This window comes from Branchiostoma floridae, chromosome 18 (genome assembly GCF_000003815.2).
Source record: "Branchiostoma floridae strain S238N-H82 chromosome 18, Bfl_VNyyK, whole genome shotgun sequence".
Classification (NCBI taxonomy): Eukaryota; Metazoa; Chordata; class Leptocardii; order Amphioxiformes; family Branchiostomatidae; genus Branchiostoma; species Branchiostoma floridae.
In genome coordinates this window covers 15,207,145-15,222,201 of record NC_049996.1, presented here as the reverse complement: position 1 = coordinate 15,222,201, position 15,057 = coordinate 15,207,145, and the positions used below count along the sequence as shown (strand labels likewise).

Sequence of the window (15,057 nt, the reverse complement as noted above, 5' to 3'; positions counted from 1 at the left end):
GACTTGCACTTTAATGCTCAAGGCATGCATACCTTCTGATACCGCCAAAATGACCCTGTCAGGAACTCCAAATCCTCGTAAAAGTGGCCACTATGGACAGGTGGCTGCTATGCAAAGGTGGCCACTAATACAGGTTTGACTGTATATCAGGCCCAACAGGTCGCTTGAAGAATAGGAGAAATTGGAGAAATATAAACACATACCACACCAGAGGAGTTAGCAGTCCAAGGAGTATGGTATGGGACCAGCTAACCCCGCTGGCATGTTATCTGGTAATGTTCTTTTATTTTTCCAGCAACCTGTGGAGCCTGGTAGAGGCTACGACTTTCGTACGGACCTTATACGGACTTGAATATATATGCAGGTGTGAACCCACCTTAAAGCTTGCTACTGTTTCACAGAGCTACACTGTGATTGGAGGAGGAGTGTACTTACCAATGTCTTAGAGGAATTTGCTCCAATCAGACGAGAGATGGTGAACTACCATAACATGTTTTTCCAGTAGCACTCCAAAAATGGTAGGACCGCAGTTGTAAGCCAGTGTGTGATTGGCTATTGTTGTAATCATGGCAAAGATAACCTCCAATCAGGTGGCACTGATCTTCTGTAAAGGATTCAGTCTGCCAATTTTGAAGATCTGTTTTTAACAAAAGTGCAATTGTCATCTGTAATACGTTCAGCAAAAGCAGGTGGCCTGTGAGCCAAGTGCCTTAGAATCATGACAAATTCTTTTAAACAGGCAGTCATTGGGACCAACACAGACACCTATGCTCTTAACTACAATGGAAAGTCTATTACATTATAGTACATGTAAATCGAATATACACATATCTAACTAACATTGTAAGAATGTCGCGATAATGTTTTGTCTATCTTTATCTTACAAATCTTGGCAAAAGATTAGGCCATGATAAGTAACAGCTGTATTTGCCAACGGTGTTAACTTTAACTAAAAATAGTTCAATTTAACTTTATGTAAGTCATACTTAACGTAACATTTACACTAAACATACAAGCAACAGGTTGCTTGAATCAATAAACTTTGTGAGCTTTGGTTGCCTATGCTCAAAATAGAGGTAGTAAATAAAAGAATTAATTGTGTAATGTGTAGACAATTTTACACAATTCCTTTTATCCAAATTTAGCACACATATTTGTCATAACTTTGTCATAAAGTTTTCTTGCCACTTTTATATGTCATTTTTTTTAAATTAAGTACTAGTACATTAATTTATGTTTAGAAAAAGGCATTTTACCGATTGTGATTGCAATCTTTTGATGTGAAGTATATTGTGTTCTATGTTGCATTGAGTCATCAGCCCAAAAGGTATGATTCGAGTAATACATACTTAGATTTGATATACATTAGGGCTGGGTACCGGTACAGAAAATTCAGGTCCAGTTCAGGTCCAAAGGATCAGGTCCGGACCTGGACCTGATGAAGTATGACTCATACCAATGGTCAAATTCACTACAAAGAAATCTGTTTGATGGAGTATTAGACTTACACTGGCATTTTAAAATCATACAACACTAACTGCACCTGTACGATTGGCTGTAATACTTGGTAGAAATTACTATAAACTCTACTCTACTTCACTCTCGTTATTTTCTTCCACCTGCAAGCGCCAAAACGTGTGAATGCCTGATAAAATAATCTGTTAATTTTCCTATCGGTCCAACATCCGGTCCACCTAATTTTTCAGGTCCGGTTTTTCTGGACCGGACCGGTCCAATAAGAAAAAACGGTTTTGTACCGGTACGCTGTGCCGATACCCACCCCTAATATACATGTATAATGTGACAATCATCAAGTGAGTCTTCTCAGCATTACAAGTTAAAGGATGTAAAATTATAGTTATTGAAACAGACATTTTTCCACATTGTACTGATGTTATTTGGTCTTAACCCGCTCCTTAAAAACTAACCCTGTAGCTAGTACAGATTTGGTGCCAAAAAGCAACCTCAGTAGTGAGGAGGTTAATGTTTGTCTGCATAAATGGACACTGCCATTTCTTAGCGAACGTCTGACAATGTAATACTTAATACTGTACTGTCATACATGCTGTACATGGAAACTCACTCACATTCACTCACTATATACTGTAGATGCATTTAAGTTTGCAGGGATTTAATTTCGCGGTAGCGGGAAAAATGACTAATACCACAATAGAAAAGTCTTCACGGTGGTTTTAAGTTTGCGGTGAGTGGTCACTGCAAAAACTGCGAAAATTAATCCACCGTGAACATTTTTGCATTTACAGTAATTTATCATCTGCTGTTCCCCATCAGGGGAGGGTTAGACACTTGCAGTAGATATGGAGGCTTGATGGCAGCCCGCTTGCAGCCCCTGTCTTTAGGGTTGACACTGTGAAGGTTGGGGAGATGAAGATCTTCCCTTATGATGCAAGCCATTTCTTATGGGGTCTTCCAGACAAATATTTCCCTCTATAGTCATTGATGTAGTTGTTGATGTTGATGATGATGATAATGATGATGTTGTTAAGTGGCAACAGTTTTAGATTAAGCTTTTACATGTGTAGAACATGTACTTGTATGGCAATTTAGTATTAATTCCACAGAACTTTTACTGATTTGTAATATGTACAACACGATAATAGTAATTTATCAATGTATAGTGCTAGCAACACTGAATATAAGCTCTCACAACAGAGTCTATTTTAAAGAGATGGAAGGTACTATTTGATCTCAACTGTGGAAATAAAAGCTGTTACAATAGAACAGTTTGTTGAAGTGGATGTTCATGAGCCTTGTATTTGTATTTATTGGAAATGACAACAAAATCATTACACTGCCTAGGCAGCTTGCGCTGGTGACGGCTGACCCACAAAGATACAGACAAACACACAAAGTTAATTTACATATACACATGTAGGAATTAATGAGCATACTTACAGTGTAATGGTGGAATAGATGGAAGGTCGTTAGTGATGGATAATCTAAATGGGGACAAGAGACAGTCCAGACTTTTCAGGTTTCGGATCAGACTTTAGATTTGGTTGCTTAATTTGTTAGCCAGAAAGTAGCCTTAGATTATACAACAGTAATATATATCTTAAACTTGATCCTTGAATTTATCCCCCTTCTTCTGAAAATCTAATTTCTAATCAAATGCATGACTATACATTCCTGTGGCATTGTTGCTACTTTCAAGGTACTTTAAATTGGCATTGAATAAAACCTTGATGAGGGGGGATACAAACTTAGTCACGTTTGTGACTTCCCACTGCTGCGCCACCTAGTGTATCCACACCGTACGTCAGTACTCACCAACCGTGCATAGTTTCATCAGGTTGATAATTCAATGTTCAACAGGTTTAAACATTGACGAGGGGGGATACAAGCTTAGTCACGGTTGGGACGGCCTCCCTCTTACTGTAGCGCCACCAAGCGACCGGAGGTATAACCAGTCAGTAATACCCAGAGGAAGGTAGCGCATGACTACCGAAATCTCAATTAGAAACTGAAAATGATCTTGATCCAGTTTGGTCTAGTGAAGTCCACTGGTCGTGATAGAGAAGACCGACCGTACAGTTTCTTTGTAAAAACTGGAAAAACTCTTTTCGATAAGTACAATGAACACTGGGCTACGGCATAACGTCCCGTCCTAAGGACTGCAACCCTTTCCGGTAGCTGTATGTCTTGAGTAGTTTGGTGCCTTTTATCTGGTGAACGACACAGCCGGAATCGAACTCTTAGCTAGAGGCAGGACTCCTAGCCACTGGACATCAAACGCTACATAAGACTAACGTCACATTTCCAAAGCGGGACCGGGATGTTTGTGGAAACGAAATATAGAGAAGTATGCACAAATATGCACAAATAATGCCCACGACGTCTTGTGTATTTTGATGTCTTTTATACCATACTTTTCGTTCCCCAAGGCTGCCCGGCCGGGTCACGGTCTGGAAACGTGACGTGACGTAGGCCTAAGGAATGCAACCCTTCACAGTAGCGTGCATGTCGGATGGGCGACATAGGCGCAATGGAACTCCTTCATTCTGTATCTAGAGGCAGGGCCGCCAACCACTGGACTACTAGTACTTAAAACGCTACCTAAGTTGAAGTTTTGTCTCCATACAGAGATACTCCCCTTACTTCATTGTCTTAACACAACACCCCAATGTCTACTCAGCTGGCACACTGGCTGATCGGCTAGAACAACAACTGTTCAAACGAAATTTTATTTGGGGGAATTTAGTATTCCACAGCTGGTAATAATCCAGAGATGGGAACCGCCCTTATGGCTACACCACAAACTCTAACTTAGGCCTACGTCACATTTCCAAACCGGTGCCCGGTCGGTCAGCTTTCGGGAACGACAAGTATGATATAAAAGAGACCAGACTTTACAAGACGTAAAAAGGAGAGTCGTGGGCATGCTTTGTGCTTATTTCTAGGTATACCGTTTTATTTTTCGTTTCAGCCCAGCCGGGCCCCGGCTTGGACATGCGACCCTTGCATTACTTTAACCTTTTTAGGTTAAATCATATTGGTGACGGCGTTGTCTTCTTCCGAACAAAAGGAGACATATATACCAGATTACACAATATTCAAACTAGATACAATTCAATCTCTACAACTGGTTAAAAACGGAGATTTGCTTCCGGACGTTTCGAGTGACATCCATCATTCGTCTGCAGTGTCACTAGAATGAACTAGCAGAAACAATTCAATACAGTTACATTTCAGCGTACATGATATTGTTCCCTTTGTACAGCAAATTTACAGATGGAATTAAATACGTTGTAGAGACGTCAGACTTTCGGATTAAGAACTTTCTCATTGAAAGAGGATAATCTCCTGTAAATCTGCAACAGAAGGACCTAATCTTCTCAAGCTGTTCATATTTTCACGGAATCTGGACCAATGGTGGCAAAGAAACATGTTCCTTAGTTTCTAGATTGTGTCTCAGTGACCGCCTAAGAGAAATGATATACTATTTTGCTCAGTTTCACCCGTTCTATAATACCATACGGCCCTGGTGCTAATACGTGCGACTGGTAACGGTCTTGAGTACAGTATTCCTGTAGTTTTTCATTGTGAGAGACCGCCGTATTGAAGGATGGAGACAGCAGCGTTGGTTGTCCTGGTAGTCACGACCGCACTGCAGACGACTCTTGCCGTGCCGGGAAAGTCAAGAGGTACAATTAGACTACGTATCACTCTGTTTAAGGTACTCAATGTTACTTAAAACAATGCCTGATTTAGTGTCACACTGTTTTAAGGTACTCAACTTAAAGTTATAACAGTGCCTTATCTAGTGTCCCACTATTTTAAAAGGTACTCAAGTTTCAACAATGCCTACTTTAGTATTATCCATTTTGAAGGTTATTTTTGAAATATAAAGTTAAAACAATGTCTAATATGGTACTTTTAAGATATAAAGTTAGAACAATGTCAAAATCTAGTATCACACTGTTTTAAAGGTACTCAAAGTAAACTTTAGGATAAAGTTTTATGAGCTAAACATTCTTTGATATATTTACCGATTTGTACACTGTAAGGGGTCTCTCCACCTAGACTATCATTGTAGCATTGTACGTTTTGTAACCGTGGCCTATGATGTTGTGTTCAGCTGCGGCCGCCCCGCGATGTTCGTACGACCTGTGTATGCTGTCGTGTATGGGCGGATACAAGAAGGACGAGAACGGGTGCTACATCTGCGTCTGCAAGGAAGGTTCATCAGAAATCATTTATATGAATGGATGAATTCTAGGAACATAGAAAATGGATTTAGGTGACAACCACAAGCGAATCCATCATTGCGTTTGCGGCTAAAACAGAGATAGATCTAGATTTTTTCTGACTTGTTCAGTACTAGTAATAAAAGATTGCCATCAAATGGGAAGATATAAAAACAGAACCTTCTGAAAATACACAACACACGCCGTTCTATGTCCAAACAGATATTTCGCTGGTATTTACACTGTCACTTGACATACATAGCCAATAACGCAACATGAACGAGAAAAAAGCGACGCATTTTTTCTTCATACACAAATTTGTCGGGAACTGGAGCCCGTGGACGGCATGGGGCGAGTGCACAGAGGCCAAACGGATAGAACCGTTTAATTTTTTTATTATGGACGGGGCCAAAAATTTTAAGTCGTGCTTCATAGCTTTTAAAACCATTGTACATGTACTACCAGCCAATGACACAAAATGGACGAGAAAAAAGTGACACTTTTTTTAAAATATTTTTTTCTCTCACAAAGTTGACGGGAACTGGAGCCCGTGGACGGCGTGGGGCGAGTGCACGGAGACGTGCGGCGGGGGACAGCAGGCCCGCTCCCGGGAGTGTACGGACCCCGCCCCGGCACACGGCGGGAAGGGCTGCGACGGCGGAACCCACGAGACACAGGCCTGCAACGAGAAGCCATGTCCGGGTGAGATGCTAGTAAATGGTAACGGAAGCTATAAAGAGATAGGAAATCAGCAATTGTTCCTAGCCTACTGATTTATTTCTTGACAGTAGAGCACATGTCTGGCAATCAACAATGCAATTACAAATGTACTTGACCAATGTCAGAGGTGGATCACACGACGTTGTACGTACACGTATCTGTGTACACTGCACATTGACATTTAGTCACTGCAGTCTATACCCTTTGGAATGCACTTTTTGAATGATTGTTTTATAGTCCATTTTGGAAAGTACGTGTTACAAATGTCATGAATGTGTATTAGAACCAGGGGCTGTTCGTCTGTTCAGTTGGGGACGTAAAACCGGCAGCCTCCGTGTTTTGTTTTTGGTCACAGTTGCGTGGGTGCCAATCGGGGATTTTAAGACGTCCGGGCCCCGGCCTGGTCCAAATATAGCCCGGTAGCCACAGCACAGGCCGTCCCACGGTGTGACGTAGAGGTTAAAGAAACCAGTAAAAGAACCCAGCACACTTACCCAAAGGCGTTCGGGTGTTCCAGTGTGCAAGCTCAGTAGGAGCGAAGACGCATTGTCGTACTGCAGGCAGCTACATGTACTAGCCTCTACTAGGCTCCATCGAGGAGTAGAGTTTGTTAGAGGTATCCCTCGGCCAACTAACTCCTCTGGCGTGCCATCAGTCTATTCGACCAATTTCTGCTATTTCCCAGCGACCTGTGGAGCCTGGTGGAAGCTAGTTGCTAGCTTTGAATGAATGGATGATTTTATTTTGTAAAAGCTTTTGATACTATCTTATGCTACCGAAGGATCTGCTTGGAGATTACTAGATGACTGTTTGCGATGATTATCGCCTTTTATGCCTGATGACTTCCAGTGGTCGAAGTGGTCTACTTGGGGCGGCTGTACTATTTTCCAGCGACCTGTGGAGCCTGGTAGAGGCTAGTTGATCATCTCCAAGCAGATCCTACGATGGCATAAGATAGTACCAAACTGGCCAAGGAGTGTAGTCAGCCAAAAGGTGTCCATTTGCCTTGTAGCGGTAGCGAGCACACTCCTAAGCCGGCTTCACTCCTCTGCCAGCTTTTGATACTAGCTATCTTGTGCTACCGCAGGATCTGCTTGGAGATTACTAGATGACTGTTTGCGATGATAATCTTTCACTTTTACACCACATGACTTCCAGTGGTCTAAGCGGTCGTCCTGGATCGGCTGTACTATTTCCTAGCGCCCTGTGGAGCCTGGTAGAGGCTAGATGACTGCTTATATATGACAATCTTTACCTTTCATACCAGATGACTTCCAGTGGTCGAAGCGGTCGCCCTGGGGCGGCTGTACTATTTCCCAGCGACCTGTGGAGCCTGGTAGAGGCTAGATGACTGCTCATGATTATCTTTACCCTTCATTCATTATCTTTACCTTTTCACCAGATGACTTCCAGTGGTCGAAGTGGTCTACCTGGGGCGGATGTACCAAGTCATGCGGAGGGGGGCAGCAGCGGCGGAGCAGGAAGTGCCAGGGCTGGGCGGACGGTGCGGCGGGGTGCGAGGGGGGCTCCGAGGAGACCCGAACCTGCAACGCCGACGACTGCCCCAGTAGGTTCATAGCTACAGTCACATTTCCAAACCGGGGCCCTGGAAACGAAAAATAAAAATACGTAAAAATATACACAAACAATGCCGGCGTGCGGCGTGCGAGGGGGACTCCGAGGAAACCCGAACCTGCAACGCCGACGACTGCCCTAGTAGGTTCATAGCTTCAACGTTCCCATGCTCCACATGTCCGTACCGGGACCCGGCCGGGCTGTTTGTGGAAACGAAAAATAGAAATGTTTACGTAAAGATTATACACAAATAATGCCTACGACTATTCTCTTTCTGTCTTGTGTAGTTTGGTGTCTTTTATATCATACTTTTCGTTCCCGAAAGCTGCCCGACCGGGCACCGGTTTGGAAATGTGACGTAGGCCTAAGCAGGCCCTGGCCACGCCTTGTACAAAATTGAAAAGTGAAAAAGGTGAAAAATGAGCACAATTCCATACGATTCTATTTGTTTAAAGATAAGGTAGATTTGCTCTTCTTGTACGAATCATCGTCTGTCTATTCTACAGCGGATGGCGTGTGGGGCCCGTGGTCTGACTGGGGCGCATGCTCAGTAACGTGTGGAGCAGGCGTGGAGAGGCGGACCCATGAATGTGTGGGACCGACTAACGGCGGGAAGGACTGTCATGGCGACAAGGAGGAGACCAGGCGATGTGTCAAGAAACCTTGTCCCGGTATAACGTCTCCTATCTTCTTTGACCATCTGTTCATCCCACATATCATGTGATGTATAGGGCGGTGCCCATCTCCGTTTCTGTAGCCCTTGGGCCACGCAGTAGTGCGAGAACTACAACAAGGGGTTAGTCTACTGGTAACGGTGTGTGTTCTACTTCTATACTATTCACGGACTTGCCACGAAAACAACAAGAACAACAAGAAGCTAGATATAACTTAAGCTGGTTTGCCAGTAGTCTGTGTAATGTGAACTTTGCTGTCAGCATTGTGCTGGTGCTGTAACTGGCCCCTCACTGCAAAGTTTGTTTGCCTGTCTCCATAAGCCAGAGGGATCCGTTCAAGAAAGAAGTAGCACGTAGCACCAAGATTTTAGTCGGACCCCCGTTACCATGGAAATCGGCTTGTAAGCTGCTCCAGAGAGGTGGCGGATAATGTTGGGCGGGCCGCTATAAGCGCGATTTAATCAGGATAGTGTGTCAGTCGAACAACTCAAATTGAAAACAACAAATAGGAAGTATTGTTCCGGAAATTTTTGTTTCCACTCTACGACCCTTGTGAATTCTTTAACCTTGTGGGGTCGTGTAGCGTAAAGACAGGGTGTCTGACACGTTGTTCGAATCCGTTTGTATGCCCTTGGGAAATGCACTTTACACGACTTGCCTCACTTCACTCAGTGCAATTGAGTACCTAGCTTTGGCTAGGATCGTCCCTGTGATAGGACGTTAAGAAGTGGAGGTCACCTGTTATATCAATCCTTCCACAAATATGGTAAAACTCAATAGATAGATAACCAAACCTGTGTTTTTGCTGGCCAGTTGACGGCGTGTGGGAAGAATGGGGCGAGTGGGAGCAGTGCACGGAGAGCTGTGGCGGCGGGGTGCAGTCCCGTCTGCGGAACTGCCGCGGACCCTCCCACGGAGGGCGGGAGTGCAAAGGAGAGAACATCCAACTGCGACCGTGTAGCAACGGTCCATGCCCAGGTAAGGTCATTCTGGGAGAAAGTCAAAAATTTCATTTCTTAAAGGAAATACTATCAAGATTGTGACTTCTTGCCCAAGATGTTACTTCTTGTGTACAAAGAGAAACAAGCCCAGAAATTGCCTTATACTCAAACGAGGTATTTCAGACTTAGACCGTTAGGTCTTTTTTCTAATGAGGCCTGTGCATAAGGCAAATAAGATGCTGATCATAGAATATTTTTTATTTCAAAATGTTTGCGATTATGAAAAGAGACCCATTAGAAACCAGAACACAATATATCAAATCCAGCAGTTTCGCTGCAGTACAAAGCGATACCGGTAGGAGGCCAAATATCTAATCATTTTCAGTTTTTGTCACACTCCACCAATACGCCAAGTATGAAAGCAATCCATCCAGGAGTTATCTTGTTCACAGACAGACACACAGACGCTGGTGAAAGTATAACCTCATGGTGATAATAAGATTTTAATGTGTAAACGTCTTTTTTACATGAGCCTTTCTTTTCCAGTCGACGGGAGCTGGAAAGAGTGGTCGGAGTGGACGGAGTGCTCGGCCACGTGCGACGGGGGCAGGCGGCAGCGCGCCCGAGAGTGTGAGCCTCCTCAGCACGGTGGTGCCGGCTGCACGGGCAACCGGCTGGACACTCAATCCTGCAATACACATGATTGTCCATGTGAGTAGAAAAATTAAGGTTCAAGTTATTAGTATGCCGTACACATATGTACGTTTTCCCTTGGACTTTCAGCATAGGAGTATCAGGCTGTGCTTGGTACCGAACATAGTATCCACGTATCTTAAACCGACCTGTCCTTGGTACTGAACACCTTCTATACATTAAGTTAAAGAAATGTAGAACCGACCTGTCCTTGGTACTGAACACCTTCCATATAAAATAAAGAAGTAGAATCGACTAGATAAACATCTTTCACATAGAGTAGAAACATAGGACCGACCTGATGCTGGTACTGAACACCTTCCACATAGAATAGAACCGTCCTTTTCCCGGTACTGAACGCCTTTCACTTATATCAGATTCAACCTGTCCCTGGTGCTGAATGCTTTCCATGTGAGAGAACCGACCTGTCCCTGGTACTGAACGCTTTCCATGTGAGAGAACCGACCTGTCCCTGGTACTGAACGCTTTCCACATAGGGGAAAATGGAACTGTCCTTGGTGCTGAAGACTTCCAAATATGGGAAAACCGATCGTCCCTGGTGCTAAGCACTTTCCAAATATGGGAAAACCGAACTGTCCTTGGAATTAACGGTTTCCAAATGTGGGAAAAGGGGCGGTTTTCTCTTAACTGGAAAGCGTTCAGCACTAGGGACAGGTCGGTTCTCTCACCAGATATGAGAAAACCAAATCGTCTCTGGTGCTGAACGCTTTCCCAATGTGGGAAATTAGAACTGTCCCTGACCATGTTGCCGAACAATTTCCAAATATGTGAAAACCGAACTGTCGCTAGTGCTGAACACTTTCCAAATATGTGAAAACCGACCTGTCCCTTGTGCTTTACGCTTTCCAAACATGGCAAACAGAACTGTCCCTGGTGCTGAACGCCTTCCAAATATGGTAAAATCGAATTATTCCTTGCTTTGAACACCTTCCACATAAGTAGAAAAGTAGAACCACCAAGTACCTGGTACTGAACGGTTTTTACATATACTTAACATCAGTAGATTCGACCTGTCCCTGGTACTGAACGCTTTCCAAGTTTCTATGTGAGAGAGAACCGACCTGTTCCTGGTGCTGAACGCTTTCCCTGTTAGAGAGAATCGACCTAGTACCTGTTCCAGGTGCTGAACACCTTCCACATAAAGTAGAACTCTTTCCACATATAGGAAAACTTTATTGTAGACTTACTGCATATGTTTTCAGCCCGCCATGACAAGTCGGCCCGGCGCGACCTGTGGACCCGTAGCCCCACCGGGTGCCAGTGTTACTGGGACCACCGTCGGCGGGACTGCGCGTGTTGCGAGGACGGCGGGTGCCAGTGTACCCACGACAGCCCGCACCAGTGTGTGCGCTGTGGCTACGGGGCCGACTGCGGCAGGCGTACGTAGATTCTTTGTCTCTGTTAGATCTAGGCAGATAGATACTTGCATGTAGTAGCCAAGGCTGCATAACATATAACTGTACGGCTGAATTATTGTGTTGATACACAAACACACACACACACACACGCACCGCAGACACACACATACACACACACACACACACACACACACACACACACACACACACACACACACATACACAGTATGCGCGGCAAATTAAGAGTATAGTATGTAGAGACTATTTTCCACACGATTCGTCTATTTTCAAAAAAGAGGGGACGTTTGGACTTGTTTATTTCACAATCACTTCCATACTGTTTTGGAGGGGTCTAGGCACCTGTGACTTCAGGATGGGGTCAAAGGTGCTGGGAAGTCGGTATCTGCCCCCATCCCGGTACAGCATCAACAACTAAATACCAGCATCTGCTACTCCGATGTTCCGACATTAAAAAAATGTGTTTTCCTTTTTGGTCACAGATATGTACGCCCCAGAAGACGGCGTCGACGGCTGGACCAAGACCATGACGGGCTGCGCATGCCCAGGAGGGGAGGGTCGGCAGTGCGCATGCTGCCAAAATGGCGGCTGCCCCTGCGGGGAAGGACGGCAGAAGAACCAGTGCGTCCTGTGTGGGAGCGAAGACAAGCACTGCGGCAAGAAGCCGCACATCTTTGGTTAACTGCGAACAAATGTTATTCTCCAATCCGATGTAGGGTCCATCCCAATGCTTGACGTGTGTTTTTGAGACTTTTTTTAAATACCTTCTTAGAAGAGGAAGTGATAAAAAGGTGGACCTCTTGGAAGATGCATAAAAAAACATCAAAACATGCGTAAAACATTCAGCGAAACTTTACATCTACTTGAAGATTTGACAGGTACCTAGTATAAGGTACATGCTGCCGTGTACACGCTACACGTAATAGCTACTATTTATTGAATAAATAGATGTAAAAACGTGGGTTTTAAAAGGAGTAAATTGATAATTGCTCACGTTGTATCTATTCAGTTACTTTAGCACACAATGACGGTGTTGCTGTTGTGAGATATTGTTTTGTCTAGAAAACGAAGCACACAATGATCGTCATCTCAAGGATGTCTGGGGTACATCCTTGGTCGTCATCAGACCACAGGCTCCTCTTGTTTTGTGGCATGGAGGTGACTACAGCTGTGTCACTGTAATAAAATTCCCATGCTGTCGGAGATTATGTGTTTGTGTGACTCTTGTGTGTGTGCGTGGAAAAACTCATGATTGTTATGTTAGGTAATCAGAAAATGTTACCATCTACTGCTCCAATATCTACTTGTAGTGATGATTGGATTAGAGTGTGAACGAAAACAGTTGAGCATATGAAGCTGGTGTGTTACGCCGAATTGCTGATACACTGGTAACGTTAAATACAGCGGAAATGACCCTATGGAGATGAACGTTTGTCTGCATTTTGTTTATTTGAAAGCCGACAGAAGCTGCCAATTATCATGAAGGACAAACGATAGAAAAATTGAGTTTATAAACTTTTCTAAACTTGATTTGAATGATCTGTCAGAAGTTTGAAAAGAAATGGCGAATTTTGTGATATGTAACGTTAACAGTTAACTGTTAACTAGATAGTAGAAAAGTTACACTATATGTTTTTTTTAATCATTTTCTTTATGTCTAAAACGGCACAAAATAGACAGCCCTGGGAGTAAAAACCCTTTAAAGTTTAAGGTCCTAAAGGAACGACAAAAACAGCCGGAGCCTAACCTCTGCTTGGAGAGGGGCAGTGGACCAATGGTACAGTCCGTTGCTCACGTGACGACAAAAGTGGACTTTAGAAATCAGGACAAAAGAGAAGAAACGTCAACAAACGGTGGAGTGTCATCCCGGGTCCCTCCATCCGGGTTTCGGCGTGTCAATCTTCAATTCTGCCCCTCCTCTGCCCTCATAACCGAGTTCTACTTTCCTTGTTGACACGCTTTTCCCGCCACGCGGCACCAGGTAAACAAACAAACAAACAACAACAACAAACAACCGAAGGTGCGTGTTGACACAGTCGCCATTTTGGCTCGATAGGGGCAGAGTTTGGGAACTTTCCGCGCGTCCCGAGCTGGTAAAACAGGAGACACGAGGGATCGTGACCCTACAGGACTGCAGAGCAGCTCTTGTCGAACGGTTGGTAGATTCCGGCGGGCCTGACAGCGACATGGAGCCGAGTGGGACCGCGCTGCTCGGCTCGGTGTGCCCGTCCTGCATGCTGACCCTCCCGAACCATACCCAACTACAGCACCACTGGATACAGTTCCACTGCAAGCTGCCCGACGACGATGCCGATTCAGACGAAGGACTGCCCACGGTAAGCCATTATTTACCTCCTTATGTGATGAGTATGATTGCATAGAATTACAGTAGCAAAGGTGTCAACTGTTAAACGTGTGCTCGTGCCCTTATGGGAGGACATATTGTGTGCAAGCTGAATGTTGCATTTGACCGGCTTGCATGACACACATTCACACACCCACTTTGCAACGTGGGAACCTGAAGGTCGCGAGTTCTAATCCCACCACATTCCTTCTAGATTGAGTTTATAACCATTAGCTACAGGATGTAGTAAACGTGGATGAAGTTGTCAGATCCTTACAATACAAGCGCTGAATGTTGAAGTTTGTGTTGTTGAAATCAACGATCACGCAAATGCGTGACTGTGTGTGTGGGCGTTGCAAATTTTGGCTTCAGTATAAATGTCATCAAAATAGTTTCTAGGTGAGTTTCTGCGTCAACACGATCCATGATGTTATGTGACATGGATCTGTTGTTTACGGTTTTGTAGCGGCTCTGTGCAGGGGTTTCCCACGCGGTCAAGTAGAAGGGTAATTAGTGTGACATTGAAATTGACACTGTTGTGGAGGATCAACAGGTGTCACGGGCAGGTAAGGTGGAGAGCTTTCAAAGGGATAGAAGGATCAGTTTTAAAGAATAGTAGAGGCGTGGGGGGTATAGGATTTCAGTTGTTAGGAGGGGGAGTAATTGGGGTAGGGTAGTTACAGGGGGTATATCCCAGGGGGGGGGGGGGGTCATGGTGTGGGGGGTCACAAGGTTAAGGGGGTCACCAGGGGGTGTTACAGGCTGCTGAAATGGAGGTGTGTGACTGTGCGCTGGACAGTTCATCGAATCTGGAGAGTTTCTTTTCTTCTTGTAAACATTTTTGGCTGTATTGTTCTACCTGAAAGTCGAGATTCTTACGCTGACAGTGGCTACGTGATCTAAAGCAAGATAGAGAAATCTTCAGCACTGTTGTTGTGTGTTAATTCTACTACCCCCATTGTTCTCGGCCACACTTTGGCACAGGGCCACTGAAATGTTTGCCCT

General features: G+C 44.4%; 2 protein-coding genes across 2 annotated transcripts in view; both read left to right on the top strand.

Moving 5' to 3' along the window:
• The first annotated feature begins 4,846 nt into the window (after positions 1–4,846).
• On the top strand, positions 4,847–12,911 carry LOC118406148 (hemicentin-1-like). The gene is made up of 9 exons (XM_035806028.1): positions 4,847–5,165; positions 5,600–5,701; positions 6,240–6,410; positions 7,831–7,995; positions 8,510–8,674; positions 9,491–9,655; positions 10,165–10,329; positions 11,535–11,711; positions 12,191–12,911. The coding sequence occupies exons 1-9, from the start codon at positions 5,087–5,089 to the stop codon at positions 12,388–12,390; spliced, it is 1,389 nt and encodes a 462-aa protein (XP_035661921.1). The 5' UTR covers positions 4,847–5,086; the 3' UTR covers positions 12,391–12,911.
• A 613-nt stretch (positions 12,912–13,524) lies between these two features.
• LOC118406137 (tensin-like) overlaps positions 13,525–15,057 on the top strand; it is a gene marked incomplete in the record, with an annotated part of 215,441 nt that continues 213,908 nt past the window's right edge. The window contains 1 exon segment of the mRNA XM_035806003.1: positions 13,525–14,044. Coding sequence (XP_035661896.1) covers positions 13,895–14,044 — 150 coding nt within the window.